The 19,893-nt window shown below is 38.8% G+C and overlaps 1 protein-coding gene across 10 annotated transcripts in view; it reads left to right on the top strand.

Moving 5' to 3' along the window:
• Positions 1 to 12,522, top strand: part of ZC3H13 (zinc finger CCCH-type containing 13) — a 98,212-nt gene extending 85,690 nt beyond the window's left edge. For all 10 annotated transcript variants that reach the window (XM_058685109.1, XM_058685114.1, XM_058685102.1 and 7 more), the window contains 3 exons: positions 537 to 737; positions 6,351 to 6,514; positions 11,678 to 12,522. In XM_058685109.1, coding sequence (XP_058541092.1) covers positions 537 to 737; positions 6,351 to 6,514; positions 11,678 to 11,848 — 536 coding nt within the window. In that variant the 3' untranslated portion in view covers positions 11,849 to 12,522. The remainder of the gene's footprint in view (positions 1 to 536; positions 738 to 6,350; positions 6,515 to 11,677) is intronic.
• The last annotated feature ends 7,371 nt before the right edge of the window (positions 12,523 to 19,893 follow it).

The following is a 19,893-nucleotide window of genomic DNA, read 5'->3' as shown; positions in this document are numbered from 1 at the left end:
AAAGTCCGATGCTTAACCACCTGTACTACCTAGGCGCCCCGTTATAATTTTTTTTTTTTTTTTTTTTTTTAATATCATAGTGCGGGTCTTTGTTTTGTTGGGGAATGTAAAACGTTAAAATTTTATTTTGAATTAATTTGTACTTTACAATTTTCTACTAATGTAGAAGGTATGCATATCTTTTTTATTATATGTTATTAAATAGAACATTACTGTTAATTTTTTCAATTGTCCCTTGTCAGTAGATGGATTATTTGTTCGCAGTATTAAATTTGTAGGAATGCGCTTGGGTTTTGTTTGCTTGCCTGTTATCTTTTGGTGAGGTTTTTTTTTTTTTTTTTTTTTTTTTACTGGAAAGGTCCTTAGATTCTAAATATTAGTCTTTATAGTAAAGCTTTCATTTTAAGACTGTTATTTTTCATTTAAAACACTTGTTACTTAATGCTTTCTATGTTTTGCAGTTTCTGTTTATCAAAAGATAACAAGAATGCTATTTCTTGATGTAAAAACAAAATCCCATTCTTAACTTTTTACAGATCCATTAGATGTGATAGATGTGGATTGGTCTGGTCTTATGCCAAAGCATCCAAAAGAACCACGAGAGCCTGGGGCTGCCCTCTTAAAATTCACACCTGGAGCTGTTATGCTAAGAGTGGGGATTTCTAAAAAGTTGGCAGGTTCTGAACTCTTCACCAAAGTCAAAGAAACATGTCAGAGACTTTTAGAAAAACCCAAAGGTAATCCTATTCTACTTTGTGTAATGTCTGCTGCAACTTAATTAAGATGCCTTTGAAAAGGGTTCTTTGTTTTCACATAGCACTCCCAGTATAGGAACTTTTTTTTTTTTTTTGAGGAATCACTTGATATTCAGTATTAAATCTTCTTCAGAAATTTAAAAAGGAATTTTGACTCTGCAAATTAAAGCAAAAAAGTTGCAGAAATAGCACAGTAAAGTTCTTAGTTGTGTTCCCAGAACTAACCAGAGCAGAGCCTGGAAAAGTGGGCTTCGTTTGTATCTAAACAAATTGGGTGTCAAGGCAACCCTTTCCCCTGGGAAATGGGGAGTTCTACCCATATGCAAATGTCTAGGTTGAGCCTTTAACAAAGGGGGTAGAAGCTTGGTGTCTGTGCCAGATGATCTGGATTCCTAAATAGGCACACACTTACCAGCTACTGTGTGTGTTAGTGTCACCATTTGTAAGCTGGGAATAGTTACCCCATCAACTTCATAAGATTGTTAGGAGCAGCAAATGAGGTTTAAGTAAAATACTTAGAATGATTCCTGACATGTGGTGACACTTAATAGTGACTACTACTATTTAGTTTGAAAATAGTTTCATATTGATTTTAGACCTTATTGCAACAGCTTTTCATTACAACGGAAGGGGAATGACTGGGTGGTAAAAAGAAGGAAGAGATAAAATGTGAAAGCAACGACATTTAATTTTATATCATGTTTGTGAGAGTAAAGGTTTAAAAATTAAGATTTTTACTAATACAAAAATGGAAAAAAAATTTAATGTTTGAGAGCGAGAGCATGCGAGCAAGCGGGAGAGGGGCAGAGACAGAGGGGGAGAGAGATTCCCAAGGAGGCTCTGCACTTTCACAGCGGAGCCCAACATGGGGCTCCAACTCAGGAGCTGTGAGATCATGACCTGAGCTGAAATCAAGAGGCAGGCTTTTTTTTTTTTTTAACGTTTATTTATTTTTGAGACACAGAGAGAGCATGAACGGGGGAGGGGCAGAGAGAGAGGGAGACACAGAATCCGAAGCAGGCTCCAGGCTCTGAGCTGTCAGCACAGAGCCCGACGCGGGGCTCGAACTCACGGACCGCGAGATCATGACCTGAGCCGAAGTCGGACGCTTAACCGACCGAGCCACCCAGGCGCCCCAAGAGACAGGCATTTTAACTGACTGAGCCACCTAGGCTCCCTGAAAAAAATTGTTTTATTACTTTCGTGTTTTTTCTTTCAACTGTTAGCGTAAGCAGCAAAAGTCTTGATTTTAACACGTCCCAATAAATACAGAATGAAACATATGCGTGAAACATATAAATTATTATGATTGTGAATATGTGTTAACTTGACAAATGACTAAACTCCTAGGTTCCTGCCCCTGCTCTTTTCTGCCTTGTTTGGTTGGCTCTTTGACCTTAAGCAGGTAACTCCTGTGGGTATTAAATAATGGAATGAAAGCCCTAAGATCTCACCCATCTCTAAAGCAGTTTGCTCCTATGACTTTGCTACCTATGAAATATAGTTTGACCATAACCTGATGACATACATCGTAAAGGGGGGTTAATTGTTGCTTACCAATCAGACCTCTCCTAATTAGAGAACAAGAGAACTGATACAGGATGCTGAATATACGTTTCCTAAGGAATGGGACTTTGTATACTGCTGTATCCATTGTATAATGACCTGTTCTTACTGATTATGCTATTATCTAGAACAGTACCTGACACACAGTTTCAATAAGTATCTGTAAAATAATTGGTACTGATTTTTTCTGTCCTATTCAGTCTATTTCAGTGTCCCAATACTGAAGAAAGTATATCCCTATCCCATTTGTAATTTTAAAAACACCGTAAACTTTATAAGTATACCAAAACTTAAATTGCCTTTGCCTAAGTTTTCTGTGTGGAGTGTGATAGATTAAAAACAAGTAAGGTGGCACCTGTCTGGCTCAGTCGGTAGAGACTGCAACTCTTGATGTCAGGGTGGTGAGTTCGAGCCCCGTGTTGGGCACAGAAATTACTTTAAAAAAAAAAAAGTCTCTTGAATAATTTTGTGGTAGTCATTTCAAAACCACGAAGAGACTGGAAGTTTGGGCGTGTTATACTTTCTAGGGAGGTGCGCAAGTGTGTGTTTTGTATTCTTTTGTTAAAGAAGAGAACGATAAGGATTCCAATAAAAAGAAACTTGTCATCATGACCATTGTTCCAGGAAGAAGGTGGGCTCAGTGCACATTTCTTCTGTATTTGTATCTACAGTGGAATGGTAGTTAATATTTTGGGGGGTTTTAGGTTTTTTTAATACTATGTGTATGTGACTGTGTCACTGCTTGCCTGAAGCAAGCATAGTTCTCTCTCTGAATCACCTGAGGGACTGCCTTTTTCCCATTTAGGTATCCTGAGCCAACTGTGGAGATTCTGTAGATGCAGTGGTAGAACCCTGGCACTGTACTTTAGAAAGCTCCTCAGATGATTCCGATAGACACTGAAGTTTGCAAACTGGTTTTGAGTTTTTTCTTTATATTTATTTACACTTGTCTTACATTCTGTACCTTTTGACAGGTATATGACCTGTTGACTAGATATATTACATGAGACTAGTTTCTTGTTAATTCTCTAATCTCACTGTGCTTTGCGGTTCAGGAAATGAAAGTGAAACAGTCAGATGTGTCTGTTGTGTTTTTACTAGGTGATATTTACCATTTTCCTTTGTGGACTCTAACAATAACCTGTTTGATTATGTTGTCAAAGAAGCAGTATCTGGTACTTCTGGCCAGCTTGTAGAATGCTAGCTGTGAAGTTTTACTGTGTTATATTTTTGGATTACTGACTGGCCCTGTTCTGTTATTTTGACTTCTTATTTAACCCAACCCCTTTATTTTCCATCAAACTTTACAAAAATAGAAGAATTAAGGAGAGATTTAAGTGTTTCCTCCCTGCCTTTGCATGTTGTAACTTAAGACTAAGTGATTTTTATTTATACATTGTTTTCACAGTGACCAAATCTACGATAAAATTTGCTGGTTGTCTTAATACCTAATCATCACTTACCTGATTTTTTTTTAAGAGATCACAAAAGGTAGTCGTATTACTGCAGTTGAAAGCTGCTATAATAAAGTCCTGAAATCTATTCCGGGACTTTATGCGATAGTTGACGGTAAACAATATACTGAATTCGATTTCACTAATTCTAACTTCCAACCTTTCTTCCCAGTAAGAGACAGTAATCAGTGTCTAAATTCTTTCCCCCTAGGCTACTTGTCTTACACCTTCAAGTGGCTATCTGAATATTTATTTTTGTTTGAGATTAGCAACATAACCACGTGTTCAAGATCTTTCACAGAGAATATGTTGCCTCTTGAATGTTTTCATTGCAGTATGGTTGGCACACGGTGTTAGCATCGGTGTCAGTTGTACAGCACAGTGATTCACCAACTCTGAGGTTATGCTCTGTTCACCCTAAGTATAGCTGCCATCTGTCACCATGCCCTGTTACAATACCATTCACTGCATTCCCTGCGTTGTACCTTTTATTCCTGTGGTTTATTTATTCCATTACTGGCATACCTTTTAGCTCATCCCCCACCCTTCTCCCATCTGGAAACCATCAATTTGTTCTCTGTATTCATTTGTCTGTTTCTGCTTTGTGTTTTTAGATTGCACATTCTAGCTTGATACCTGGGATGGTGATCCCTCTAACACTGTTCTTTTTCCGCCAAGATTGCTTTGTCTATTTGGGGTCTTGTGTGGTTCATACAAATTGTAAGATTGTTTATTCTAGTTTTATGGACATTATTGATATTTTGATAGCAGTTGCATTGTGTCTGTAGTGTGCTTTCGGTAGTGTGGACATTTTAACAGTATTCTTCCAATCCATGAGCGTGGTGTGTGTTTGCATTTGTTTGTATCTTCAGTTTCTTTCATCAGTGTTTTATAGTTTTCAGAGTAAAGGTCTTTCACCTCTGTGGTTAAGTTTATTCCTAGGTATTTTATTATTTTGGGTACAATTTTAAGCAGTGTTGTTTTCTTAATTTCTCTGTTACTTCATTATTAGAGTACAGAAATGCAACCGATTTCGGGAAATTAACTTTGTTTCTTGTAACTTTACAGAATTCATTTATTACCTCTAGGAGTTTTTTGGTGGAGTCTTTAGGATTTTCTGTGTACTGTATCATGCCATCTGCAAACAGTGACAGTTTTACTACTTTCTACCAATCTGGATGCCTTTTATTTCTTTTTCCGGTCTGTGGCTAGAACTTCCAGTACCGTGCTGAATAAAAGTGGCAAGAGTGGGCATCCTTGTCTTGTTCCTGATCCTAGAGGGAAAGCTCTCAGTTTTTCATCATTGAGTATGAGGTTAGCTGTGGGTTGCTCATATATGGCCTTTTTAATGTTATGGTACGTTCCCTCTAAACCCACTTTGTTGAGTTTTTATCGTGAGCAGCTGTTCAGTTTTGTCAAATGCTTTTTCCTCACCCATGAGGTAATACGATTTTTATCCTTAGTTTGGTTAATGTGGTATATCCTATTGATTGATTTGCATATTGAACCATCTTGGATCTCTGGAATTAATCCCCCTGAATTGTGATGAACGGTCCTTTTAATGTGTTGTTGAATGTGGTTTCCTAATATTTTGTTGAGGACTTTTACATCTGTGTTCATCAGAAATATTAGCCTATGGTTTTGTTGTTTTGTGGTGTCTTAGTCTGGTTTTGATATCAGGGTAATGCTAGCCTCATAGAATGTGTTTGGAAGCTTTCCTTCCTATTTTGGGGGGAATAGTTTGAGGTGACATGGTATTAACTTATTAACAAGCGTTTGATAGAATTCACCTGGTTCTAGACTTTTGGTTGGGAGTTTTTGATTATCACTTCACTTTTGTTCATAGCAATTGGTCTGTTCGGATCCTATTTCTTCTAGGTTGTCCATAGTACTCTGTTATCCTTTATATTTCTGTAATGTTTCTTGTTACTTCTCATTTCTGTTATATTTATTTGTCATTTTTTTTCTTGCTGACTCTCAGTTTTGTTTCTCTCTTACGGAGAACCAGCCTTTGGTTTCATTCATCTTTTCTATTGATTTTTTTAGTCTCTGTCATTGCCGTGATATTTATGATTTCTTTCCTTCTACTCACCTTGGGCATTGTTCTTTTTCTAATTCCTTTAGGTGCAAGGTTGGATTGAGATTTTTGTTTCTTAACATAGCCCTGTATTGCTATAAGTTTCCCTCTGAGAACTGCTTTTGCTGTGTCCCCAAGATGCTGGACTGTTGTGTTTTTATTTTCATTTGTCTCCATGTATTTTTTTTTCCTCTTTGTTAACCCATTGGTTGTTTTTAGTAGCATGTTGTTTAGCCTTTATGTGTTTGTGGTTTTTTCTTGCTTTTTATTCTTGTAATTAATTTCTAGTTTTATACTTTGATGTTCTGAAAAGATGCAGGATAGGATTTCAGTTCTCTTAAATGCATCGAGACGTGTTTTGTGACCTAATAAAGTATATATGCCTTTAATATAAAATAATTTTCACCAGCATTATGATAAACTTAATGGAATATGTAAGCAGCCAGCAACACTTTCCTATTTTAGGAGAACTTAACGCCTGTTTGTTTTTATTGAAAGATGCAGACAGTCTTTTTGAACATGAACTGGGGGCTCTCAACATGGCTGCATTACTACGAAAAGAAGAGCGAGCAAGTCTTCTTAGTAATCTTGGGCCCTGTTGTAAAGCGTTATGCTTCAGACGGGATTCAGCAATCCGGAAGCAGCTTGTTAAAAATGAGAAGGTACTGTTTCCTTGGAAAGTATGGATGGCATATTTTTCATTTGATTGCTTTAAGGTGAGATTAAGGTCTCATTATCTGCTTTTAGGAGTTTGGTTTCCTAGTCTTTTACACGTGGAGAAAGAAGAATTCTATTTTGTAATGGTTTTCATTTTACTTCAAGAGTATTGATGAACGTTTGTGTCGAATAGCAATTTGTTATTCAAAATTTGATGCATAAAGAGTTTTAAATAGTCTCTTTCTGTGAAACGTTTTCATTTGTGAAAAGTTTCTCTAAGTAAATTTCTAGTATGTTTTATTATCTAAACTGAACATCAGAGAAAAAAATTTTCCAGACACAGAGTGGTGAGGATATTTCTAGGAAGAAATAGTGTCTATGAGAATGTACCAAGCCAGAAGAAAGGAAATAAATACAGGTGAGTGTATGTAAGCATTTACTTAAGAATAAAATAAAACATAAAATAGAAATTAGATTTGGAAGAGATCTGGTCATGAGAAATTGAAAATGTCTAAACTTTAAAAAGCCTAAGAGAGTTGGTTTAAAAGGTTAGAGACACTTTCATTAGCTTTTTACCTGGGGACACTTAAAACAACATTGCTAAAGAAAAAGATTCGCATTTGCAGAAGAAATTAAATTCATGAAAAACAGAGGGATGAACTCAACTGCAGCGATTAAAATGGAAACAGATACAAGGAATAGGAAGCTTTTAAAGTCTTCCCTAGTTCAAGGCCTGGCTCAGAATCACTCCTGACAGAGTTGCTACAATCATTCTCCTCTGCACTCCCATTTCGTGTACTTCACGTACTGCTTAGTTTTCTCCTCATGCTGTTGCCTAGGTGCCCATTTCTCCTTGCAGCTTTTCTCAGCTGGAAATGTCCCTAAGAGAATTGAGTCCTAGTGAGCCTTGAAGCACGTATGTAATGGGTCAGCTTCTCTTGTAAGTGTCTGGAATGGTACGACTTGCTTCCATCCTCAGGCGTTGAAGTTGAAAATTTTTCTGTTTGCTCAAGGAGAGGACTTGGGTTGAAAAAGGCTGCGTGTTTTGCAGTCTCACCAGAATCCTGCCTCCTTCTCGTAAAAAATATATTGTAACATTCCCCGGTTCCTCCTCTAATATGCCATAGCGCCTCTCAGAAATGGTGACAACCAAAAACGCCCTTGCACAATTCTCCTTGAGAGCCATTGTCAGAACCTTGTAATCCTTCAGTACAGGGCACAGACCATTAACTAGCATGTGACGTGTTATAAAAAGTTATAGTGGCACAGTATTAATGTCTTAAATGATCCACCTGAAGAAAGCATTGTGAGCTTTTCTGATTGCTCAGCGTTAAAAATTTTCACACAAAACCTGAAGAGACCCAACTGAAGAAAAATTAATTTCAGATATAAGAGAGCCTCGTGAAAGATGTTAAGAAAAAAAGAAACCTCTTTAAAATATATAGGACTGTAAAAGCAAAATACAGACTAGGACCACTCATCAAGGAAAGATGATGAAAAAAAGTGGAAAGCCAGTGAACTCATATTTTGGCATGGTCTTTATTTAGAGAATGATTTTTAAAATATATAAAATATACATATCAGAAAAGATAGTTTAAGGATACCAAGAGAACACTTAGCTGAAGAACACTTTAAATGAGCTGAAGTCTCATCTGAGTATTGTAGTATTAAAAGAATGTATAGAACTGGTAGCAAGCAGAAGGAAGGAAGGAATACCACAAGAGATTAGTAGAAAAATTCTGAAGAGATGAAAAAAACTAATCCAAGTCTCAGAGATATTAAAAGGATAATACTGTAAACAGCTCTACGCACATAAATTCGACAGTTTAGGAGAAATGGATCAATTGCTCTAAAATCCACAAGCATCTTTGAATCGTCTGTGTCGGTTTGCTTTGGTCTGGTTTTTATTGGAAAAGAAGCCTCCACTCTCAGATGGTTTCACTGGCAAAATCTACCAAATGTTTAAGTTAGAAATAACACCAATTCTACATAATTTCTTCCAGAAAATTGAAGAGACAGGAATCCTTCCCAACTCATTTTATGAGGACAACAACTACTCGGATATCAAAACCAGAGTAAGACATCACAAGAAAACTACCGATCTAGATCACTCATGAGCATACACATAAAAAATCCTCAAAACTTGTAAATCAAATCCAGCAATATATAAAAGGAGTACTGCACCGTGACCAAATACCATTTATCCTCAGAGTGAAAGGCTGGTTTAATATGCTAGTTTAGTGTTCTAAAATTATTCAGTGTAATCCACATATTGACAGACCAAGAAGAAAAAATACCTAATCCTGTCAATTGATGCAGAAAAAAACATTTGAGAAAAATCAGCATTCCTATGCAGTAAAAATTCTTAGTAAGCTGGAATAAGAAAGAGTCTTGACTCGCATCTCCAAAAACCTGTAGCTAACATCGTACTTAAGGGTAAAAGTTTGAAATATTTCCCGGAGAGGTCAGAACGAGGCAAGGCTGTCCATTCTCACTACCCCTATTCCACATTTTACTGGGAGTTCTAGCCAGTTCAATAAGAAAAGGAAGTAGAAGGCATACAGATTGGAAAAGAAGAGGTAAAACTGTATTTACAGACAAGATGATTGCCTACGTGAAAGTTTTCAAGGAATTTATCAGAAACACTCTCAGAACTTAAGAGTGTAACAAGGCCACAGGATACAGAGCATGCGCAAAGCAATTGGATTTCCATATACTAACAGTGTATAGAAACACCTGGGAACTGAAAGGTAGGAAATACTTTTTAGTGGCTCCCCAGCAAAAAGTACTTAGATACAAATCTAACAGAACATGGTGCAGGGTCTGTGTGCTGAGAACTATGAGACCCTGACATAAAAAATCAAAGATGACCTGAATAATGGAGACGTACATCTTGTTCATGGATTGGAAGACTCAATATAGTTAAGATTGTAATTTTCCCCAAATGGATCTGCAGATTTAACACAATCCGGCAAAATTGCAGCAGTGTTTTTTTTAAGATAACAGATTCTCAAGTTTACATGGAAAGTCAAAGCAACTAGAATACACAGAATAGTTGTTTAAAAAGATGAATACAGTTGGAGGACTCAAAGTTCCCAGTTTTAAGACTGCCTGTAAAGCCACAGTACTCAGGATAATGTGGTCCTGGCACCAGGGATGACACACACCAAAACCAGTGGTACAGAGTCCAGAAATAAACCCATAAACCCACACAAGTAGGACTAATCTGGCGAGGGGGGGGGGGGGGATCTAAAAATGGGTTGTTTTTTTAATTGAACTTTTTATTTTGACATACCTGTTCTTCATCAAAATGTACAACTTCTGTGAAAGAGATGAAGACTGAAAAGACCAGGATACTGAGAGAAAATATCTGGACACCACTTTTTGGGGAAAGGACTTATATCTAGAATGTGTAAAGGACTCTGAAAAGTTCACGGTAAAAAAAACAAGCAATCCAATTTTTTTAAATGGGCAACACTTGAATGGACAGTTCACCAAAGAGGATATGTGAATAAGCCCATGAGAAGATGTTTAACATTTTGAGCCATTAACAAATGCAGATTAAAAATTAAATGAGATACCATTGTGACCCTGTTACGGTAGCTAAAAACCAACAGCAACGAATCCCGTAGCAAGGATGTAGAGCAGTTGGAACTACCATGTGTTCCCGGTGAGAATGCAAAATGGTACACCACGTGGGAACACAGTGTGGTTGTTTGGGGAAATGAATATTCACTCTATGACCCAGTAATCCCTATTGCCAGGTTTTTACCTTCGAAAAATGAAAACTTACATTCATATAAAAACCTGTCCACAGTAGCTTATAGCAGGTCTATTCATAATCTCCAAAAACTGGAAACAACCCCAGTGTTCTTTACGTAGCTAATTGATAAACTAGGACGCATCTGTATAACTGGTTACTAATTTATAAGAAAAAATAGCCAAACTGTCAGTGAGTACTATCAACAATATGGATTAATCTCAAAAACACGATACTGAAAGAAACAAGTCTCTAAAGATCATATAGTGTACGATTCCGTTTATTTGATGTTCTGGAAACGGCAAAGCAATCACAGAGACCCTATCACTGATTGCCAGGGGTTAGAGTTGGGGAGAGGATGTGAACACAAAGGGAGTTTTCTGAATGATGAAACTTCTCTATTCTGATTGTGGTCATGGTTATGTGAATCAGTACCCAAGTGTCAACACAGAACTACGCATAAAGAGTCAGTTTTCTGTATCACAACATGTATATTTTTCAACGCACATGTAATCGAGGAACCACTGTTCTTTTAAGGATCCTAGAAAGAAGAGAAATGGCAGAATGCCCAAGATAGTCAAATCTTACCTTCTTTCATTTATGAACACACTTGGAGAACATTGAACCCAATTTTATGACAACTTCCAAAAATGCTAATGTAGCCTTAAATTGCAGTAATAGAGATAAGCATTTTACCAGAAGGGCGGTAGTACTTTCTCAGTGGACTGCAGTGATCAGCTGTCTTCTAGAGAATTTGTTCACTCCTAGAGCCCACGTTCTACAGACAGAACATGGACAGACCAGAAAGGAGTGCGAGTGCTTCTCCTCAGAGGTCCGAAAGGCTGTCGTGTAAAGTAAGATTGAATTAGTGTTCAGCCCTATATAAGAGATTTTATTTCAACATTTTCAAAAACGTGCAGTGATTGCTGTTTGTTTTGTCATTGGAAATAAAAACCCGTTGGTGACCTGTCAGGGATTGTTGAAGATGCCAACTTGAGGCAAGAGATGCCCCTCAAAGCTTTCTTTTCTAAGATTTCTTGAATCCGAAAACATTTCTTAAGTTTGTCTTGAAATATCCATCCCAAATTAATTTTTCTTGTCACCTTAATATTTTTGTTAGAGGTTAACCTGCCTTTGTCAACTCGTAGCATACATTTTTTTTTTTTAATTTTTTTAATGTTTGTTTTTGAGACAGCGAGAGAGCATGAACAGGAGAGGGTCAGAGAGAGGGAGACACAGAATCTGAAGCAGGCTCCAGGCCCTGAGCTGTCAGCACAGAGCCTGACGCGGGGCTCGAACTCACGGACCGTGAGAACATGACCTGAGCCGAAGTCAGACGCTTAACCGACTGAGCCACCCAGGCGCCCCTCATCTTTTAAAATTTGTTTTTGTTTTCTTCTTCAAATAGGGCACCGTGAAACAGGCTTACACAAGTGCTCCAGTGGTAGACAATGAATTACTGCGATTGAGTCTTCGGTTATTTAAGAAGAAGACTGCTTGTCATGCCCCAGGACACGAGAAGACTGAAGATAATAAACTCTCGCAGTCCACTGTCCAGCAGGAACTGTGTGTGTCTTAGGACTGAAGTCAAATGACATTTTTGGTACTCTCTTCCTTCAAGATTACACATTCTTTTTCAGAGTTCTTTGGTTTGACAAACATTATTCATAAAGGCAGAAAAGATTTATCAGCCATGGTAAAAGGGTGAAGAACAACTTTGATCTAAAGTTTCAAGACACTAGTTTTGGCTAACTTAAGGTCTTACATAGATTTTTACACAGTACTTGATATTCATGTGAAATAATGTGAAAACATCTAGATTTAGTTTATTCTGTACTTTTTGTTAAAACTGAAGATTTTGGAAAAACGGTTGCCACTGCTCATGCAGCCTATGAATATTTTTTATGAAATGGAGCCACTGACTTATGTTCTGGATCATCCCTACAGAAATAGATTTTATTCAGAAACGTTGTGTTCACGGAATGAATGCACACTGCAGTGCAGAGCTCTTGAAGGCGGATGCTGGTCCTGCGTGCTGTGTTTGGGGGCAGACCTCCAGCAGGAGGTAGCCAAAGTACTTTTTTCCTTTCTAAAGTTCGAAAAAAAAAAAAATTTACTAATGGGTGTTTTTTTTTTTTAATACATGTGTGTTGTTACAATGTATATTGGATGTCTTTGGATTCTAAATGGTTTTGTTATCAGAAAATGTCTACTGTTTTTATTTTTAATAAATGTACCTTTCCTTGTTCTAGATTTACTTTGCTCTTCATTGATCTTATTCCTAATGTTCTGAGACATTTGTCATCAACATTGCATATTTCATATTTCACATTTTACTGCTCAAGTAAATAATGCAGTAGGAGTTGAGGAGAGACTTCAAATACAGGTCAGTAATACTTGAAACAAACCAAGAGTGAACAAACCTATGTCATCTGAACTTTAAAATCCTACCGTCGAATTTTTCAGGGCTATCATCTTCGATTACATTGAATTGTCTAGCCTGTAATATGTAAGATGACTTAATTTTTTTAAATTACCATCTGTTTTATTCTGTGTATATTTCTGTAACTCATGAAGAGGAGTCTTAGAAGGATTTGAAATGCACTCCAAGCTGCAGAATGTGTGGGCAGACAACAATAATAAAGGAAACCAGTCAAAATTATAATTTTTTTCATTGGCTCTCACAGGTTTTTGCTCAAACTGTAATCCGTTACCTGTGTCAGTTTTGTATCCTCTAAAGGTAACAGTGCTACTGATGTAAAATTCCTGCTCATTTCAAGAAACGTTCATTGTACACTTATTTAAGATACCCAGCAAAAGAAATGGTATTATTTTCAAATGACTTTGAAAGCATGTATAAGAAAATGGCAAGGGGGGGGGGGGGGGGGCTGGGGGAGGATGGGAGTGTCACTAGATTTTCCTGGTGTCTGTTTCCTTTTCTAATTGGTATTTTGAATAAAGAAGAAATTCCTTACTGACCCTGGAGAATAAATATCCTTTAAAACACCAACTTCCTAATTATAGTAGATATTATTTGCTATAGCACAAACAGTTCAAGTCCTAGAACTTCTGTTTCCCAGAAACGAATATAACAGAAAATAATGGTTTTCTTTAGGAATGTTCCACAGGTTATTTATTTACAGAATGAAAACTGTACTTAAATTTGCCATACAATGTGTCGCCTTTTAGGATTTGAGCATCATTTTGTTATGAAAGAAAATTTTAGAGCTATTCCTCTGCACACTTAGCCACAGCATTCAGAGCTGTTAAGTCTCCATTTTTTTAATTCAAATAGTCTACATAGTGCCAAGCATACACCCTTCGAGTTCTTTTTTACCGAGCTTTCCGTGAAAGCTCTTGGACGCCAGTTAAAGTCTCAATGAAAGCAGTCGTCCTGAAAGCAGCTGCTCGGCTAGAACTGATTTGCTTCTACAGTTGAACGTGTGTTGCCTTCTAAGTGATGGGTCAAGTTTGTCCATTTGCCATAACCCCACAACTGGACTCCAGCTGCTGGTAATAAATTGGCAAGAGAACGTGTGCAATCCAAAATAAATGAGAGTAAACACCTATTACTGAGTCAGTTCGGTTTTTTTGGCAGCTATCCTGACCATTTCTTAGAGGATTGTACTGACTGATAATAAATAACTTTGTGTTTCATAAACATTTTGTAACTACCCCACCTTGTTCATTGATATGCTGCAAAATCTAACTTGTCATTTCTCTGTTCTGTAACTGCATGTTATCTTCCTTATCCTACCTACTCCACAACTACATTAGGATTTTATGACCTCTCTTTATTAACTTGACATTTTCTGCCATTGGCAGAATATCTCACATTGTTTCTTACCGTCCAGTTGGGTAAAGATTGTCTGTATGGTCAGTGATGCTTTTAAGTCTCAGAAAGAAGAGCCAGCATCTGAACCTCAACTGGTTATTTTAAAGGGTATGTGGTTTCTAGTTGAAGATGGTAATACAAGGTGGACCCTAAACTCAACCTCCTCCCACAGATCTACAGCTGTGTACAAAGCAATTTTCTCTGAAAACAAAAAGCTAGCTGAGTGGACTCCTACACATTGAGCAAAAAAAAACAACAACAACCAACAAAACATACTGAAGCAAGTATGAGAGGCTGAGATAAATCCCATCCTCCGAATGGAGACCCACAATCGGGAAGGAACGCCCAACCCTGAGCCTCTCCCAAAGGAGTGAAGAATTTGAACTCCATATCTTGCATCTGACTTTTAAGACCTGCACCTGACAAGCCCACAGAGCATCTAGCTTTGCAAGGCAATGGGGTTTCATCCACGAGACCCCCAAAGGGTGCAGATGGATTCACCCATCCCCGGGCCCACTGCAGAGGCAGCTGTCTGAAAAGGGTCCAGGCTTTCCACAAAAGAGGCTTGTTTATCTTAAAGTGTTGGCCTAATTTAAAACACATCTAGGGGCCTACTGAAATAACTCCCAACGATGGAGGCCAGCTCTGCCTCATCCCAGCTCACTGGTATCTGCAATTTGTACACTCATCTGGCACCCCAACTTCTGTGACTGCTGCTCAGAGGACACCTCTTTGATGCTTGGCTCTGGTGGCCAGTGGGGCTTACTGGGGAACCGTCAGGGTTGTTACAGGGTTTTTAACTGACTACCACCCCCAGGGCACAGCAGGGAGGCAATAGCACCCCATCTTTCTGTGTAAGTGGCCTATTAGCTTATCTTTTGTAACTGTGGCCTGAGGGCAGTCTTCTAATTAAACATGTTTGAGGCCAAATGTAATCCTTGGCTGAGACCTGGCACGGGGGAGGGGGGGGGGGTGGAGGTAATGCTGTCCTAAGGCTCTTCCACAGCCATGTTCGTGGCCACTGGTATCGCCCCTAGAGGAGCTGGTACATGTGTCTGGTGCCCTGGTTCGTGTGGCTGTGACCCAGGGACGCCCCTTGATTGCCTGGCTCCGATGGCCAGAGGGGCTTGCATTCCTGGGTCCCATAGGGCTACAGCAAATGGAAGAACGGATCTTGGCTGGCTACTACCCGCCCCGGGCACAGTGCAGAAACAGCAGTCTGAAACACATGCCAAGTCTTTCTGTGCAAGAGGCATATTTGCTTGTCTTGGAACTTCAACCTAAGGGACAAGCCTTGAGTTTGGTGCATGTGTCGGGGCCTACTTCGGTGTTTTCTGGGGATGGAGACCTGTGGTTGCCACGTGTGCCCTCTACCTTTCACTTGCTCCAACTGGTGGGTATCTCTGAGTACAGCTTGTGTACATATCTAGTGCCCTGACTTTTCTGACTGCTGCCCAAAGGACATCCATTTACAGCCTGGTTTTGGTGGCCAAGAGGCTTGTGTTTACAGGTTCAAGAGACTAGCAAAGAAACAGTTCTTACCTGGCTGCCCCCCCCCCCCCCCCCCCCCCCCAGGGATCGGTGCAGAGGGAGGAGACAGAAATCCTGATCTCCCAGTCTTCTCCAGAAAGAGGTATATTTACATTCTTTAAGAGCTGTGGCCTTAGAGTCTGGTTTCCAATCAGCCTAAATCTAAGTACTGCTAAAATCTCCCCATTTGGGACTCTGGTAGATCTTAGAATACCCTCAATTACTGGGAACCACTAAAAACAAAGTAGGCTGCTTGGCAAGTCACAAATGTTTGAGAGAATCGAGCTAGGGCAGGGTTGAACAGTAGGTTTCATCTACACAAGACCAATCCTTCAAGGTGGGGAGGGAGTGGCTTTTATCTGTGCATAGAAACCAACATAGAAAGTCAAGGAAAATGAAGGAACAGAAGAATATGTTCCCAATGAAAGAACAAGTTAAACCCTCAGAAGGAGAATTTAAGGAAATGGAGGTGATTTCCCTCTGATAGAGTTCAAAACAATGGTCATAACTGAGCTCAGGAGATGAATGGACCAAAAATGGAAAATTTCAAGAAGGAGATAGAAAATATAGGAAAGTAGCAAACAGAAGTCACAGAGCTGAAGAATATAATAACTGAACTAAAAAAAAAAAAAATACAATAGAGGAGTTCAAAAGTGGAATAGATGGAGAAGAAAAGATCAAAGGGCAGTAAAACTCCTCCAATAAGAGCAGCAAAAAGAAAAAATTAAGATAGCTTTAGGAACTTATGGGACAACATCAGGCAGACCAACATTCATATTGTAGGAGTCCCAGAGGAGAAGAGAGAAAGAAAACTTTTTTTGAAGAAATGACTGAAAATTTCCCTATCCTGGGGAAGGAAACAGACATACAGATTCAGAAGTCCCAGAGAGTTCCAAAAAGGAACCCAAAGAGACCCACACTGAGACACATTATAATTAGTGTCAAAAGTTAAAGACAAGGAAAGAGTCTCAAAAGAAGCAAGAAAAACATGTATAAGGAACCCATGTAAGTCTAAAGCAGATTTTCCAGCAGGAATTTTGTAGGCCAGAAGGGACTGGTGCAATATATTCAAAGTAACAACAACAACAACAACAACAAAAACTGTCAAGCAATATAAGAATATTCTACCCAGCAGGGGGGGTTCTGACCCAAGATGGTGACATCAAAAGATCCTGAACTCACCAAATTACACCTGTGTACAGGGCAGTTACTCCTAAATAAGACCAGAGGGCCAGCTGAACAGCTTCTGCACAAGAAAAGAACAGTGAAAGAGAACAGCACGAGAGATGGGGATAGGGTAAGGAAGGGACGCCCCCCCGCCCCTGTCCCTGATGCAGTGAACGGCAGTGGGGAAGGAAAGTACTGAAGGACCTGGAACAGATTCCCCTCTCCTTAGGCACGAAAAACAAAACAAAAAAATATGGTTTAAAAACAGCATATAAAAGAGGCAGTCCTCGAACCCCACCAAATGGTAAGGGAGCCTCTGGACATCTTTCTGGAGGTGATGAACTGACAGACACAATGTATGCAGTATCTCCACCTCAAAAGCACGGACCAGTGTGAAGTCCAGGCACCCTAACCAGGGAGCCCCAGGCCCTTAGCTATCAGCAGCTTCAGCCATCCCAGCAAGGCAGCTAGCTACAGGGCCGTGCACACTGGGACACCCCTGGTAAGTGCTTACTACAGCTCCAGTCTTTGTGCCAAGGTGGCACAGGAGTACTCCAGACCCACACCACTTGACTTTCAGACAGCTTGCTAGGGGACCTCTGGTGTAGAGTGCTCCAGAACCTCCCGAGTGACCTCTGTTTTAGAACCAGCTGCCTTGCCAGGGATCCCCCTGCACAGCATCCCTGGGAACCCCTGACCCATACCTGCACCAGTTTCAGCCACCGGCAAGAGCACAGTCCCTACGTGGAGCACTCTGGAAAACCCTCCACGTGCAACTGCCTCTGCTGCAGTTACATGGCACGCACACTCCCTGAATGAGCACCCTGGGACACCCTGGTATGCACCCAATTCAGTTTCAGTTGTCCTGCCACTTTACCCTCACTGTGGAGAGTCCTGGGACAACCTGGTTTGCAAACACTTCAGCTTCAGCTGTCCCGCCAGGACACATTTGGCATGGAGATCCCACAGACCACAGAGGCTTGCACCCACTTTAGCTTTAGCTGTCCTGACAGGGCACCCAATGCAAGACCCCTGAGACCACTGATCCACGATGCCCACAAGGTCCAGCCAGCCAGCACAAGTCACTAAGCACAGTCTACACGGGACCCCCATACACAAGACCATTCCTTCAAGTTTAAGAGAAGTAGCTATTCTACCTAACCCATAGAAAAACAAAGTCAAGCAAAATGGGGAGACAGAGGAATATGCTCCAAAACAATGAGCAAGACAGTACCTCAGAAGAATGAAAGGAAACAAAGATAACATGCCTAATAAAGAATTGAAAGTGATGATCAAGTTGCTTGTCAAGCTAGAGAGAGGAGAAAAACTCAGTGAGACCTTTGATAGAGATAGAAAATATAAAAAAGAACCAGAGTTGAAGAATACAACAAATGAAATAAAAATACACTAGAGGGAATCAACAGATCAGCATATGCAAAAGAACGTATCAGTGATCTGAAAGACAGGGTAATGGAAATACCGCAGCTGAACAGCAAAACGAAAAAAGTATTTTAAAAATGAGGAAAGGTTAAGGGATCTCTTGGACAACATCAAGCCAACATTTGCATTACAGGGGTCTCAAAAGAAGAAGAGAGAGAAAGGGGCAGAAAACTTAAGGAAATAATAGAAAAAAAACAAGCAAACAAAAAACTCTCTAACCTAGGGAAAACAATAGATATCCAGGTTCAGAGTTCCAAACAAGATGAACCCAAAGTCCACAGCACAACACATAATAATTAAAATGTCAAAAGTTAAAGATAAGAGAATTTTAAAAGCAGCAAGAGAGAAACAAAAAATTATGTACAGGGGAAACCCTGTAAGGCTATCAGCTGATTTTTTTTTCAGCAAAAACTTTGCAGGGAGGGGCATGATATATTAAAAGTAATGAAAGGAAAAAAACCTACAACCAAAAATACATGGCAAGATTATTATTCAGGTTTGAAGGAGAGATTAAGAGTTTTTCAGACAAAAAATAAAGGAGAGATTAAGAGTTTTTCAGACAAAAAATAAAGGAGTTAATCACCCTATATCAGACATACAAGAATTGTTAAAGACAGTTGTTTAAGTGGAGAAGGAAGAACCATAACCAGACAAAAAAAAATGTTAATAGAAAGGTAAAATATGACAGCATACATACAAAATGTGGAGAATTTAAAAGAAGTTTCTTGATTTTTTTTTTTAGAATGTTTCTGAATTTAAATGATCATCAACTTAATATAGGCTGCTGTATACTTAGGATGTTATATATGAACCTCATGGTAACCACAAACCCAAAATCTAACAGATACACAAGAAAATTAAAAAGAAAGTCAAACTTAACACTGCAGAAATTCAATCACAAAAAGCAAGAGAAGAAAAAAAGAAAAACTACAAAAACAACCAGAAAACAAGTAACAAAATGGCAATAAGTACATGCTTATCAATAATTACCTTAACTGTAAATGGCCTAAATGGTACAATTAAAAGATACAGGGTGGAGGAATATTAAAAAAAAAAAAAAAAAAAAAAAAAAAAAAAAGACATGTTGCTTATAAGAGAGGCACCTCACACGTAAGTCACATACAGACAGGAAGTGAAGGGATGGAGAAGCATTTACCATGCAAATGGAAGTGGGGGGGGAGAAAGCCAAGGTATCAATCAGACAAAATAGACTTTAAAAGAAAGATGGTAGTAAGAGACAAAGAATGACATTACACAATGATAAAGGGGTCAGTCCAACAAGAGTGTATGACAATTGTAAATATCTATGCACTCAACATTGGAGGACCTAAAAACATAAACCAAATATTAACAGAGATAAAGAGGAAACTTGATGGTGATAAAATAATAGTAAAGGATTGAACACCCCATTTACATCAATAGATGTATCATCCAGGCAATTTATCTATAAGGAAACGGTATCTTTGAACAAAACATTAGACCAGATGGACATAACAGATATATAAAGAACATTCCATCCAAAAACTACAGAATATATATTCTTTTCAAATACACATGGAACATTTTCCAGAATAGATCACATGTAAAATGTGCCTCAGTAAATTTAAGATTGTACCACGTATCTTTTCCAATCACAATGGTATGAAACTAGA

Source organism: Neofelis nebulosa, chromosome 1, assembly GCF_028018385.1.
Source record: "Neofelis nebulosa isolate mNeoNeb1 chromosome 1, mNeoNeb1.pri, whole genome shotgun sequence".
Taxonomy (NCBI): domain Eukaryota; kingdom Metazoa; phylum Chordata; class Mammalia; order Carnivora; family Felidae; genus Neofelis; species Neofelis nebulosa.
This window is presented reverse-complemented; position numbering and strand designations above follow the sequence as displayed.